This window comes from Asterias rubens, unplaced genomic scaffold (genome assembly GCF_902459465.1).
Source record: "Asterias rubens unplaced genomic scaffold, eAstRub1.3, whole genome shotgun sequence".
Classification (NCBI taxonomy): domain Eukaryota; kingdom Metazoa; phylum Echinodermata; class Asteroidea; order Forcipulatida; family Asteriidae; genus Asterias; species Asterias rubens.
In genome coordinates, this window is record NW_022985696.1 from 190,862 (window position 1) to 205,613 (window position 14,752).

Below are 14,752 nucleotides of genomic sequence, written 5' to 3' on the forward strand. Positions count from 1 at the left end.
GTCATCAAAGTTGCAAGATAATAATGAAAGAAAAAAACACCATTGTCACACGAAGTTGTGTGCATTTAGATTGTTGATTTTGAGACCTCAAGTTCTAAATCTGAGTTCGCGAAATAAAATTCGTGGAAAATTACTTCTTTCTCGAAAACTATGGCACTTCAGAGGGAGCCGTTTCTCACAATGTTTGTTACCATCGACCTCTCCCCATTACTCGTCACCAAAAAAGGTTTTATGCTAATAGTTATTTTGAGTAATTACCAAAAGTGTCCACTGCCTTTAATATCATTATTTATAGAAACTGTGTTTAAATGGTCACCAAGGCATGCCATGGAATTTCATCTTTGAGAGGGCAAGGCCATTTACACTTTGTAAAGGGCAATTTCAATTGGGAAAAGCTGAAAAGTCTGTGGGCAACTTTTGTTTGGGCACTCAAGCCCTCTGTGTATTAGTTCAGACATGTCCCTATGCTCCAATAATACGCTTTTTACTTCCAGTAGTAGGTGTTTTTGAATTGCAAAAGTGAAGTATTGTAGCAGACAAGCTCTGCAGTTTAAAGCACTCGTACTTGCGCCCTTGAATGGCATTTTTCTTTGTCAGATACTGTGCGGTCTATATTATTATTATTTATTATTGTCTCTCCTCAATCAATCATTCAATCCATCAACATTTATTTCCATACAAACATATTTTACATAAACAGTATGAGTTTACAAAACTTTAACTGTACGAAGCATGACCTATTAAAGGAACACGTTGCCTTGGATCGGACGAGTTGGTCTATAAAAAGCGTTTGTAACCGTTTTTTTTTTTTTTTTTTTTAAATGCATATGGTTGGAAAGGCGTTTTTAAAGTAGAATACAATGTTCCACACAAGTTTGCCTTGAAATTGCGTGGTTTTCCTTTTACTGTGCGAACTAACAAGGTCGGCCATTTATAGGAGTCAAAAATTTGACTCCCATAATTGGCCGACCGTGTTAGTCAATGAGGTAAAAGGAAAACCGTGCAATTTCGAGGCATGTTTGTGTGGATCATTGTATTCTACTTTTACAACATCTTTCTACCCATATGCATTTTATAACAAACGGTTACAAATGCTTTTCAAAGACCAACTCGACCGATCCAAGGCAACATCCTCCTTAAAAAGCAAAAGCTTGTAGGCTGGGATGCCTTGTACAAAGCACAACAAAGTAGAATGGAAATGGGCAACTAGGTTGAAGGGCGATAAGGTCAGACTTGTTTACCTGGACTAAAAATGATTAACTCATAAATCACACCACTGATAATGGGTTCAAAGTTCAACCGGTCTGTTTCTGTACTTTGGTTTCGAAACAAGTAACATGTACAACATCTTGCTTGTGTTTCTTTCTACATTTATTATTCCTACATGTAGTTACTATGCCAAAACGTCGGATCGCATTAAGCACTTTTTTACAGAGGGCTTGAGTTTCAATTGTCAAAACATCATAAATTATCTCGCTTCTACATGTATGCCAAAACGTCGGCTCCCATTAATAGCACTTTTTACAGAAGGCTTGAGTTTCAACTCCAGACACAAATGTTGCACCACCTTACACACATCTCGTCGTGTTAGTATAAAAACTTTGTACCGTACTTTTTCGTATGTTGCATTTTCAGAACCACCCCAACTCATTAGTCATTTCCATATCAGTCCATAACCATAGATGTAAAACCAAAGTTTGTATGAGAGAGATTGGCTTTTGTCAGCTTGGTGTTTATAACTCCTTGTGGGAGCTTTTCCATTGACGGGCAGATCGATCACAAACAACCAAAATTAATATTCTTTATCCCCGATGCAAATTTAACATCTCTTATATCGTTGCGATACCCGCTGCCAAAACATAGGATTCGAACTGCCTCTAGCTGCCGGCAACCTCGGTAGTCTAGTTGGTAAGACACTGCTCTAGAATTGCAAGGGTCGTGGGTTCGAATCCCACCCGAGTAACATGCCTGTGATATTTTTTCACAGGACTCGGGAAAGTACTGAGTATACAGTGCTAACACACATCGGTGTATGGGTAAAAACCAAAATTAATATTCTTTATCCCCGATGCAAATTTAACATCTATTACACAAACAACCAAACAACAAACCATGCTTAAGGTTTTCAAATGTTAAAACTTGTTAGATGTTTAAAACTTGATCAAATCAAGGTAGAAAGTGTCAATTTTCTCAGAAGAACCAAATGGTGTAGCAGCAAGAGGCATCCCATTTGATTAATACGTGATCATGCAAAGTATCTTAAAATATGGGATAATCTGGGTACAGATGAGTTGTGCTGCACTTTTAGATTAAAAGTAACAACCAAATTTGGGCGTCGAGCTGAGTGAGCGGGTGAAACTAGGCGTGTTTTTTTTTACTTGGGTATTCATTTTTGTATTTACCCAAAGTGGGATAATGGTTCATGTTTTTATTATGGGCATTTTCAAATTATATTTTTGAGGCGTACTTGATGTTCCTTCATTTGGGATAGTTTTTGGTGGAAGGAAGATACCCTACTTGGACCGAGTGTCAGTGATCAAAAGTTTTCGGGGGGGGGGGGGGGGGGTGTTTGTTATTTTTTTCACCGAGCCTAAATATTGAATATGTATAGATGTTTTATGTAATGTGAATTGAAAGTGTATATGGTACTTACTAAACAATTAGTGATAATAAAAAGAGTTATTGTATTTATGTCAATATAAAAATGTAAATTTTGAAGATTTCTTTTTGTTTTGTTTTGGGGTTTTTTGTGGGATGTTTTTGTTTGCTGTCAGTTCTCACAAAGTGCCCTTGATCATTCTTTCAATCCATTTCCTGATTTACTGTAATACATCAGTGGACACTATTGGCAATTGCCAAAGACTAGCCTTCACAGTTGGTGTGTCTCAACATATGCATCAAATAACAAGCCTGTGGAAATTTGAGCTCAATCGGTCATTGAAGTTGCGAGATAATAATGAAATCAAGTTCTAAATCTGAGGTCTCAAAATAAAATTCGTGGAAAATTACTTCTTTCTCGAAAACTACGGCACAGAGGGAGCCGATTCTCACAATGTTTTATACCATCAACTTTGAGTGATTACCATTAGCGTCCAGTGCTTTTAACCATGCACCGATGTTTGTTGTGGAACTGATACTCAGTAGGTACGTGCTGTGATAAAAAAAACAGGCATGGATAGGATTCGAACCCGGGCAAAACTTACGCCATTCTATTTCTAGAGCAGATGCTTTACCACTTGGCCTTATTCATATCAATATCAAAGTATTATATAGCGCACGTATCTACTGACAAGGTACTCAAGGCGCTGAGTATATACATTTATACAGAAAGAGAGATTATTGAAAGTTATGAATTCTGAGACCCAATTATGTAGCACCTTATAAGGGTTTACAAGGCTACGGCGCATTTAGCAGCCACAGGAACACGAGGGTGAACCCCTTCTCTTTTCGATATTATGTGTTGTTATCACAACGCATGGGATGGGGCCAACGGCTTAATGTCCCATCCAAAGTAAGTGCCTTGCTTATAAGGATACAAATGCCACGGCTGGGGATTCGAACCCACGTCACTGCTGACAGAGTTTGAATTGTGCTCTTAACTGCTCGGCCACGACACTTCCAAGGCTCTTTGTGCAAGCACCTGCTTAAATTCACCCTGAAACCAGCTGGGTTCAACTGACATTTTGACCTGCCCCAAAAGTGTTGATTTAAATTTTTGCCCAAAAGAGCTCGTGGCTCCACTAACTCCCCCCCCCCCCCCCCCCCCCCCCAAAAAAAAAAAAAAAAAAAAAAAAACTGGTACATTATGTCATGTCATTGGGGAACAAACAGTGCAGTTGGAATGATCGGATGATGTTGTAATAATCAGAACAATAGACCTCCATGAATAGACCAAGGGTAAACACTTGTCTTATCAGAATTACATTATTACACTAATCTTTATATCAATGTCAAATGACATGTTCAGATGTCAATAGTCGACCTAAAAAAATGTTTTGTTACTACTTCGACTGGATGACTTTATCCAGTGCTCTTTTTAGCTTTTTTTTATCATGGTTCGCCCCATTTCGAAACATTAGTTATTATACATAGTGCATTGTAAGATTAAATGAGTTAGAGAATGAACTGGCATTTTAGAACTATGAAGTCCTGTTAAAGAAAACATTATATGTATAGAAAATGTATGTCAAAAAGAGTTGAGTAACAAGTTTTTATTTGTGCCGGCTTGTTCGAGAGACGCCATCCATTCCATGCGCGTGTTAGACTTAGTTTCAAGTCTTTAATATTGTGAGTTTTGTCTACGTGAGATAGGCTATTGCGTGAAATAGCGCCCCCTTCTGGACAAATATCATGACGTAAGACTTTAAATTGAGACTGTAAAAGCGCGTGTGCGGTGGTCGGTCGGATCGTATGATTATGATGATGATCTTTTGAAACATCAAGGAGTTTCCACGCTCTGAGTTCATGCGATTTAGGGCTGCGTTTTCTCAGGATTTCTTTACATGTTTACTCTAAAAATTTGCCTCAAAGTACATCTGGAAAGCTCCGTGCATTGGTAGTAGCACAAACTCTTGCCGTAGGTCTATAAAATTAGCAGAGAAGGTAAGTGTATTCTCTGGTCTACAGTATCGTAGCGTCATACGTTATCGGTCCCCAACTTTGATTCCCGTTTACCGCGAGATTGTGCAAGCTGCACCGGTTGTAGAAGCTATGCAGTTTACTCACGGTCTGTATTTTCATCAGGCTTAATCATGCTGAGAATAAAGTTTCCTGTCGTTGGTTATGCTCAAACATTTATAAAATGATTGATTTTTGGTACTAATCACTAGTGCATTATTATGCCAACATTCAAATGAGTCGAAGAAACATCATCCAACCTCAAAAGTTCAAAACAAAATTACTATCTGCTAGATTGAGTTTCATTCTGCTTTAGTCACTAGATGGATCACGTGAGGTGGTTACTATTTGGGATTCTATGGTGTGTCGATATGGGGAAAATATTAAAATATTTTAAGTGAAAATGACAAAAACAAATCTTTTTTTGATTTACTGAATACTGTAATAAATTCCGATAAGCGTAATACATATTAAGTCTACATTAAAGAGAAAATCTCATAGATTGGTTTCTTATCTCCTGAAAGAAGCTAGTGTGTGTGTGTTTCAAGGGGGTGGGGTGTTTTACTTTCATGCCTTATGATATCTCTGGATTCTAAATATAGTAGCCAAAATGCCTTAGGACAAAAATGTAATTAAAGGTGTGAAACATGTTACGTTGCTCCAACGTCGTGCAAGCACAAGCACTTAATGGCGGACTGTCTCTCGCAACGTAAAACCAAAACTTGAAAAATTTCAACACACCATGAAGTGTAAGTGTTATTGTAAACAAAATGGACAGATGATTTGAAAAAAAAATATTTAGTTTTTGATTACTTCTGTTATCCTACTGAAAACACATGACACCAGGATATTCTCTAGTCTATGGTATTAATTATTAATGAATTTATCCTGGTGGTCATGTGTTTTCAGTAGGTACCAGGAACATTGTTCCCACTCAAAAATTTAATGTGTGTTTTTTTTTTCAAATCATCTATCCAATTTTTTAACAATAACAGTATGAGTAAGTGTTATTGTTAAAAAATTGGATAGATGATTTGAAAAAAAACACACATTAAATTTTTGAGTGGGACCGATACTTCACGGAAGCAACGAAGGCGATTGCCTTTGTGTCCCCTGGTCATTGCCTTGGTGCCCTTGAAATGCTCCAGTACAAATTTGCAATTTTATCATAGGGAGCCCTTGGAAAAGTTTCCGTATGGCGCCACCACTTTTTCATTCGATATGAAATAATATAGTATCTAATTTACCTCAATGAGATATCCCTTTTTGTAAAAATTAGTGAAAAAGTGGTGGCGCCATACGGAAAGTGATCCGAGCCCTTTACCAAGAAGAAAATGCCTTGGTGCCCTTGCCCTTTCAAAAACGAAGCATACAGCCCTGGAGACAGTCCGCAATTAACAGTGCTTAAATGCATGCACGACATTGGTTGGAGCAATGTCATATATCATTGGTTGGTATTTTATTGAATATTCCGAAGCTAGTATGGCTTGCAAAATAAATCAAAAATATTATTCAATTATTACTTAACAAATATAATAATTACATTTTTGTCCCACGGCTACTATATTAGAATTGAGAGATATCAGACATAAGGCATGGTAGTAACACACCCCCAACCCCCTTTAAAACACACACACTTCATAACATTCCGTTTTCCCCCATTTTAGACCAGTAATGTTTTGTTTCAGGAGATAAGAAACCAATCTATGATATATTCTCTTTAATTTAATATAGACAGAATATTTTTTACGCTTAATCGAAATATACAGTATGCAGTTATTAAAAAAAATAAAAATTGTTACAGTGGTCATCCCATCGAAGATCGTGAGATATGGTGACTCCGAGATACTCGTGTTGGTCAACTCGCTCGAACGTCTGTCCAAAGATGTTGTAATGGAAGGTACTTGGGTTGCACTACTTCGTTATACAGAAAGGATGGCACACTTTTTAACGTTGAAGTGCATCAACCAGGTTGAGGACCAATCTGCGAGGGCTTCAAGATCTCTCTGAAGGATAAGGTGATCATTTTGGTTCTCTATCTCCCTGTAAACAATACTATCGTCGGCGAACAACAGCATGCTTGACTGGATGTTATCTTGGATGTCATTTATGTATAGTAGGAATAAGGCGGGGCCAAGGACTGAGCCCTGAGGAACACCCGATGAGACATTTTCCCACGAGGAGTGTGAACCATTGACTGTACTCTGCTATGCAAGAAAGAGTTAATCCAATCCAGGGTTGGACCTTGAATGCCGTAGTAACCTAGCTTGGCTGATAGTCGTTGATGGGGCACTTTGTCGAACGCATTGCTGAAGTCTAGAAGTACTACGTCAACTTGTCCACGAGTTTGGAGAGTATGCGCCCAGCCTTGGCATGATGATATTAGTTGAGTTACAGTTGAGAGCTTTTCCCTGAACCCATGTTGTGAGTCTAGAAGTATGTTGTGTGCACTCAGATGTTCCATCACTTTACAGAAGACGCAGTTGAGGGAAATTGGACGATAGTTTGCTGGGTCAGATTTAGGACCTTTTTTATAAATACTGGTTACAAGAGCTTGCTTCCACTGGGTTGGTACAGTTCCCGATGTGTAGGATTGATGAAAAAGAAATGCAAGTGCAGGTGCCAGTTCATGTGCGACTGTCTTCAGGAGCTTGGGTGGCAACTCATCAGGACCACCAGCTTTAGCTGGATTAAGAAATGCTAGTTGTTTCTCCACTCCTGCAATGCCTATGGTGAGCTGTGGTATGGATGGATATGGTGATTGTCCTTTGTTAGGGATGTTGGAGCATGGTTCTTCTGTGAAGACAGATTTGAAGTGCGAGTTGAGTGCTCCGGCTTTGTCCGCATTAGTTGTACAAAGTTTGGTTTTGGTCCTCAATATTGGAATTCCTAGGTTGTCTGTTCTCATTAATTTAACATATGACCAAAATGACTTTGGTTGATCGATGAGCTTGGTACCTATTATGGGAGATAACTCGATTTTTGTGGGTCACTGCTCAGTGCTTTATAAATAAAAAAATTACTATTAAAAAGTATTAGGTACTCGAGTTAATGATAATTTTATAAGTAACACTAACCATTTGCTAACACATTGGATCCGTGGCAATTGCGCAAAGGTTGCGTTGGTGTGATATGTCTTTAGATTAGACATTTGCCGACTCAACTACATGTATCAGAAAAGAGATACAGAGGTTACTCTTGCTCATAGTATTATTAAATCATAGGGCCCTATAGATAATGTTTGTTTCCTCCGTTAAGTTTGTCGTGATTCAGAACCCCAATGTGTCACGGTTAGGCAGAGGGGGCATTCGTCGTCCGCGGTAGGTTGTCATTCACGACGTGGGCATGTCATGCGATGCACCCGGGCTACCGATGCCCCCTTTCCTGGATGCCCCCTTTCATTACTCAGCATGCTTGGCGGAACAGCGCCCTCTCTTGATATTTTGCTATTCGCGATAAACCTAAATGCATTGAATATTTACAGATGTCGGTGTCAGCAGTGTGTTTAGTCCGCCCTGCTTTTTTAGTCATCAACTCAGTTTGCCACTACCGTATAGACGGATTAATAATGTCCTTTTCCTTTTTCCTTTCCTTATCACTCAGGCAGACATACCTAATACGATGGCTGAAACGATGGTATACAAAGGCACCAAGCCAGAAGACCGCTTCACGTTTGAAGAGAACTTTGACATTGACTGGTGGCTGGCGTGGACAACCCAGTATAAACTCTGGAGCATCCCAATCTCTGCTCTCTACATCTTACTAGTCTTCTCTGGTCGTCGATGGATGGAGAACCGCCCCGCCTATCGTCTTAAGGGGCTCCTTATCCTATGGAATGTGCTCCTGGGTGGGTTTAGCATCTTCGGGGCGTGGCGGACTGTTCCTGTCCTGACGAAGGGCGTGATGGAAAACGGCTGGCGGTCATCGGTGTGTAATGGATATTACTACCACAAAGATTTTGTGGGTATTTGGGGTCTCTTGTTCACCTTGTCCAAAGTCCCTGAGCTTGGCGATACCTTTTTTATCGTCGTCCGCAAGCAGAAGTTGATGTTGCTTCACTGGTACCATCACGCAACCGTCCCTCTCTTCGTCTTCGCTGTCTACAGCGACCGTGCCGCCCCCGGGATGTGGTTCACCGCCATGAATTACGTCGTGCATGGCTTGATGTATCCATATTTCGGTCTGCGAGCAGCTGGCTTCAAGCTACCCCGCGTTGCGGCAATGTCGATAACATCGTTGCAGATTGTCCAGATGATTATGGGGACTGTTGTCGTGGTCTACGCAGCCATCATGCATTACGTTGGGGTGCCGTGTGAAATCGATTCCGGTGTCTTGGTCTTATCCGTCAGCCTGTACTTCAGCTATCTCATTCTGTTCGCTCAGTTTTTCCACAAGGCTTATTTTGGCGCTAAACCCGCTGGCGCTAAACCGGTTAAGTCGGATATTAGTAATGGTAACGTTTTAAGTAATGGAGGTAAAAGTCAACAAGTTAACACGAACACAGATAATGGAGTTCATCGAAGAAAATAGAATCAAACTGAAAAAAAATAATTTGTTTTGTATGCACAGTTTTTCCCTTTTGCTTATTTTTTGCACTAATTCCACGGCACTAAGCTGGATAAGGCCGATCATATTATATTGGCAATGCTTTTAGTAATGGAGTACACAGTCTTAGAAGAAATCAGATTGAGGTTTGTTTGCACAGTTTAAACTCCGCATAAACTCCGCATATGCATAAAATAACACACGTTGGTTGTCAAAGTTGCGAGATAATAATAAATAAAACTTGTCAAACGAAGTGGTATCCTTTCAGATGCTTCATTTCGAGACCTCAAAATCAAATTTGTAGAAAATTAGTTCTTTCTCAAAATGTATTAAACTATCAACAGGTCCCCTATACTCATTACCAGTTACCAAATAAGGTTTTATGCTACAATATTTTTGAAAAAAATTACTCATAGTGTCCACTGCAATTAACAGATTGTCGAGTCCAACACAGACTATAAATTTGCTTAGATTAGAAAATGAGATAATAATAACTCATTGCAATTCAAAAAAATGTTTGTCAAGATTAGTCTAGAGTAATATAATTGTTATCTTTGACAAACTTGTTTTTGTTGTAAACTAGTACAAAATATTTCTGTAATGGGCCTAAATATTAAATTGATGACTTCAAGAATTATTGTCTTTCAGCAATGAAATATTATTTGAATTTAGTTAATATTTAATTGAAGAGAATTAACAAGATATTGGCATTAATAAATGACGGGCTGTAAATCAATCAATGCTTGTGTACAATACATGTGTGTCAGGTTTTTGCATTTAACTTTTTCTATGACTGGCCAGTGGCCAGCCAGTCAATGAAAAAGCTTCTGGCCACTGGCCAGAGGGACCAGTTACCTTGTCACTAGGACACACGCCTTTTTAGTGTATTAAAGCCATCCGACACTTTCGGTACAGAACAAAAATTAAAAGTTCACAGATTCACAAATAACTTACAGGGTTTACATGAAATTATTCCATGAAATGCTTTACTTGTTGAGAAAACATTAAAACAATCAAGAATTACGGATTTATTTTAAAAACATGTCATGACACGGCGAAACGTGCGTAACTAAGGGTGGGTTTTCCCGTTATATTCTCCCGACTCCGATGACCGATTGAGCCTAACTTTTCACAAGTTTGTTATTTTATATAGAAGTTGTGATACACGAAGTGTGGGCCCTGGACAATACTGTTTATCGAAAGTGTCCAATGGCTTTAAAGACACTGGACACCTTTGGTTATTGTCAAAGATCAGTCTTATCACTTGATCTCAGATTTCTTTTTTACATGCACAAAATAACAAACTTGTGAAAATTTGAACTAAATTGGACATCGAAGTTGCGAGACAATAAGGGAAGAAAAAACACCCTTGTTACATAAAGTTGTTTTATGTGTGCTTTCAGATGCGTACATTCGAGACCTCGGCCTTTAAATAGCAGTGTCTCCCCATGCAAAGCTAGTGTTCTGATATGCACAAAGTTTGGACGATATTTACGAATAAAAAACTGAGAAAAACGATGCTCCAGACTGCTCCTGTGGGGCTTTCGAAATGAAACCTAGAGTTGATGACAAGCCCTTAGGCGCTGCCTATTTGTTTGCCTTTCATGCAACAGTCACAGTGCGATGTTACACATGCATCGTAGGTAGCACGAGTATTGTGACCGACTCACACACACATACTGGGATCTAGGGTGTGTGTATCGTCCCAACAGCTACACCGCGCTGTAGCTACACACCGCGCTTAACAATTACCGTCTTGACTTCAAGACTACATGAAACCAGGCTACCAGCCTGACATAACCCCCGATTTCAAAAAAAATTGAAATCAAGTCTAATATCCACTAACAAGGACTAGAACTTTTGTCACAAAAATAAAAATATTTTTTATAAGAGGTGGGGGCAGGGAGGGGGGGGGGAATTTTGATGAAAAAAACATACACAATCTTGAATATTCAGACTATTTCATGATTTTAATCAACGTTAAAGAAAAATACAATTAAATTTCAATTTAACACAAATATTACTGTGTTATATATTACAGTGAATAATTTTAACATTCTTTTTATTAGCCAACACCAACCGTATACATTGTAACCAATATAATGGCAAGTTAAGATCACAAATGCATTGGTTTTTATTTCAATTAAATATCTTTCTCTTTATACCAGTGTGTATGAATGGCTCAGGTTTTACCAGTGTAGGTACCAGTGTACCATAGGCCCTAGGTACCAGTGTTTTATAGGCTCTAGGTACCAGTGTTACATAGGCCATAGGCAATGTGTTTCATAGGTACTGTGTACCATAGGCCCTAGGCATCAGTGTTTCATAGGCCCTAGGCATCAGTGTTTCATAGTCCCTAGGTACCAGTGTTTCAACGGCCCTAGCTACTGTGTACCATAGGCCCTAGGTACCAGTGTACCATAGGCCCTAGGTACCAGTGTACCATAGGCCCTGGGTACCAGTGTACCATAGGCCCTAGGTACCAGTGTACCATAGGCCCTAGGTTCCAGTGTACCACAGGCCCTAGGTACCAGTGTACCACAGGACCTAGGTACCAGTGTACCATAGGCCCTAGGTACCAGTGTACCATAGGCCCTTGGCACCAAGTACCATAGGCCCTTGGCACCATGTTCAGTAGCCCAATTGCCAATATGCACCAGTTTTCTGCAAACCCTGGCAGTAACAACCCAACATTTCAATCAGTATGCTCCGACTGTCTTCAGGAAACTACAAGTATTTTTCAGAATTACAATCAAAAAGAGATTTCCCGTACATGACGTTAAACAAATTAGTCAAATCCTACAATTGCCCCCTCAACATTTCAAAATGGTTTAAATATGTGAAATTTGTTATAGTTATCGTATAAAGTTCATAAATCTCTTATAACTATTTAAAATGTGAATAAAGTGAAACCGTAAATACACTTATACAATGACACACTTCAACAAGCCTCATAGGAGTACATAAATGCATTGATTATGCTAATTATATTCATAAATGCATTGATTATGCTAATTATATTCATAAATATATTGATAACCAAATAGAAACTTCATTGGGGCCATATTAACCTCAAGGCCCAAACAGGGTATTTTTCTATCACAAAAACCCATATCGAGGGTTTTTCAAATTATACTACCCCAAACTGGGGTCTATTTCTGTTTTAATACCCAGATATCTTGGTCTTCCTGACCAACCCAAACTGGGGTACATTTCTTAATCAAACTTGGAATGTATATTTTCTACCCCGACTTATACCCTGTCCTTTATTTTTAAACCCAGTTCAAGGGTGATGCTCAACTATACTATCCCAATTGGGAATGTAAACTTTGTCCCAATTGAGATCCAGTTCTAAGGGGTGCTTCCCACCAATACTGTGATGTTTCCACCCAATTGGGAATGTAGATTTTGTTCCAATTGAAAACCACTTCAAAGGTCCTTCTCACCTATACTATCCCAACTGGGAAGTTTTATCCCAATTTGGAATATACATTTTTATCCTGTTTGAAACCAAATAAAGGGACCTTTTCAACTATACTACATGTATCAACGAACGAGAATAATAAGGCTCATATTAACTGACTTCTAATAATGAAATAATATCATGGAGTAATTTCATGGAATAATATTTCAAGGGAAGTCTTTCACCTTCTGTAAACCCTGTAAGTTATTTGTAAATCTGTGAACTTTTAATTTTTGTTCTGTTCAGAAAGTGTCCAGTGGCTCTGAAAAGAGTCGGTGTGGTCTTGATGTTTCGAACAGTAGACTCATCTCGTCTTCAGGACAGTATCCTGGTTGAAACGTCGAGGTTGAAACGTCGAGACCAAACCAAATCCATTCAGAACCAACACTCCCACAAAATGGAAGTGGAAGTGTCGTGGCCGAGCGGTTAAGAGCACCGAATTCAAACTCTGGTGTTTCTGACCAGCAGAATGTGGGTTCGAATCCCCAGCCGTGACACCTGTGTCCTTAAGCAAGACACATAACCATTGTTCATCCTTCGGATGGGACGTAAAGCCGTTGGTCCCATGTGTTGTTTAAACGCATGTAAAAGAACCCAGTGCACTTGTCGAAAAGAGAAGGGGTTCGCCCCGGTGTTCCTGGCTGGATTGGCAGCATATTGCGCCACAGCACCTTGTAAACCATTACATTGTGCTTAAGGATTAGGTCTTTTATTATCTCAAAAATCGCCCCCACTCCTTGCAGTAATAATACCTGGTGCTTTGTATCCTTTGGCAAAAGGCGCGTTATAAATACGGTTATTATTATTATTATTAAAATAGATTTACACATGGTTCTACCGGCAAGCTTCAAACGATACTTATGTCATGGTCTATTAATCCACCATTAACCAAAGTGAATTATATTGAGCGGTCTTTATACAGACGTGGAGGGTTGAGTATCTATCAAACCAAAACCACAGTGGATGATATTGAATGGTCTAACAGTAGGAGGGTTGACTATCTATCATTTAAAATCACAGTGGATGATTCTGAATAGTCAGACAATATGTAAATAATAATAAAAACAGTTAACAACATAAAATCACAGTAATAACAGTCTGAATACTAAAGTTAAAAAAATTTCTAATGTACACTAATATATCATCAAATAAAGACAAATTGAAAGACTCCTAAAATTGGTCTGTAAATGGAAAAAAAATTGAAGACCTTCTCGGTCTTCCTACTTTTTCTCTTTAGCCGTGTTCGCACTGGACTAATATTTTGGGTAACTTAACCATGATGCTGGGTAACATTCCAACGGGTTAACTTTCCGCACTTAGATTCATTTGACTCGGCTAAACTTACCGAGACCGTGGGTAAACTGACCGAGCTGGCCCCCTGAATAGTTTGATAATCACGAAAATCTTATTCTTCCATGACAAAACATTGTCAGCTTCTTCGGGTCTCGGACGAATGGGAGATTTAACCGAGTCGTTGCGTCCACATTGGACTTTCTGGCTCGGTTAAACTGACCTGGTCAATCTTCCTGGGCACCTTTGGCTCAGTTAAACTACCCATTCAAGTCGATTTTCACAAAGCTCTTCCTGACTAATCTTAGGACTTAAAGGACGAGTCCCAAGCCTGCACTGTAGCATGCGGACCTTAAGATTAATCCTAAGTTAAGACGAGTTACTCGTCCTAACTCGAGATAAGACGAGTCCTAACTCTTTGAGCAATCGACCCCTGGGAGGAAAACTTCCTGGGCTGTTCGCATTGGACTTAAAACGGGCAAGTTACCCATTGGCTCGGTTAGTTTACCCAAAAGTCCAATGTGAACAGCCGTCGATTTCACCAAACTCTTCCTAACTTCGGATTAATCTTAAGACTTAGGACGAGTTGAGTCCCGTATCCAAATACGTAGGAAGCATTGAACCCATCCTAAGTTAGGACAGGTTACTCGTCCTAACTCGAGTTAGGATGAGTTTCGTGAAATCGGCTGCAGGGCTTATACTATAACTGTTTTGTGCCAAATTCCCCTAACCAGTTGATACTAAAGGGAAATAATGTTTACTTATAAGAGATGTTAAATTTGCATCGGTGATAAAGAATATTAATTTTGTTTTTTATCCATACACCGATGTGTGTTA

At 39.2% G+C, this 14,752-nt stretch overlaps 1 protein-coding gene across 1 annotated transcript; it reads left to right on the forward strand.

Annotated features, from left to right (window-relative positions):
- The first annotated feature begins 4,387 nt into the window (after positions 1–4,387).
- LOC117305682 (elongation of very long chain fatty acids protein 6-like) lies at positions 4,388–9,419 on the forward strand. The gene is made up of 2 exons (XM_033790544.1): positions 4,388–4,602; positions 8,221–9,419. Exon 2 carries the CDS (start codon positions 8,239–8,241, stop codon positions 9,145–9,147), a length of 909 nt encoding a protein of 302 aa, XP_033646435.1. The 5' UTR covers positions 4,388–4,602; positions 8,221–8,238; the 3' UTR covers positions 9,148–9,419.
- Positions 9,420–14,752: the final 5,333 nt, after the last annotated feature.

Bases quoted from the DNA above. Each gene is read 5' to 3' on its own strand.
- LOC117305682 (XM_033790544.1), top strand. From the start codon at position 8,239: ATGGCTGAAACGATGGTATACAAAGGCACCAAGCCAGAAGACCGCTTC.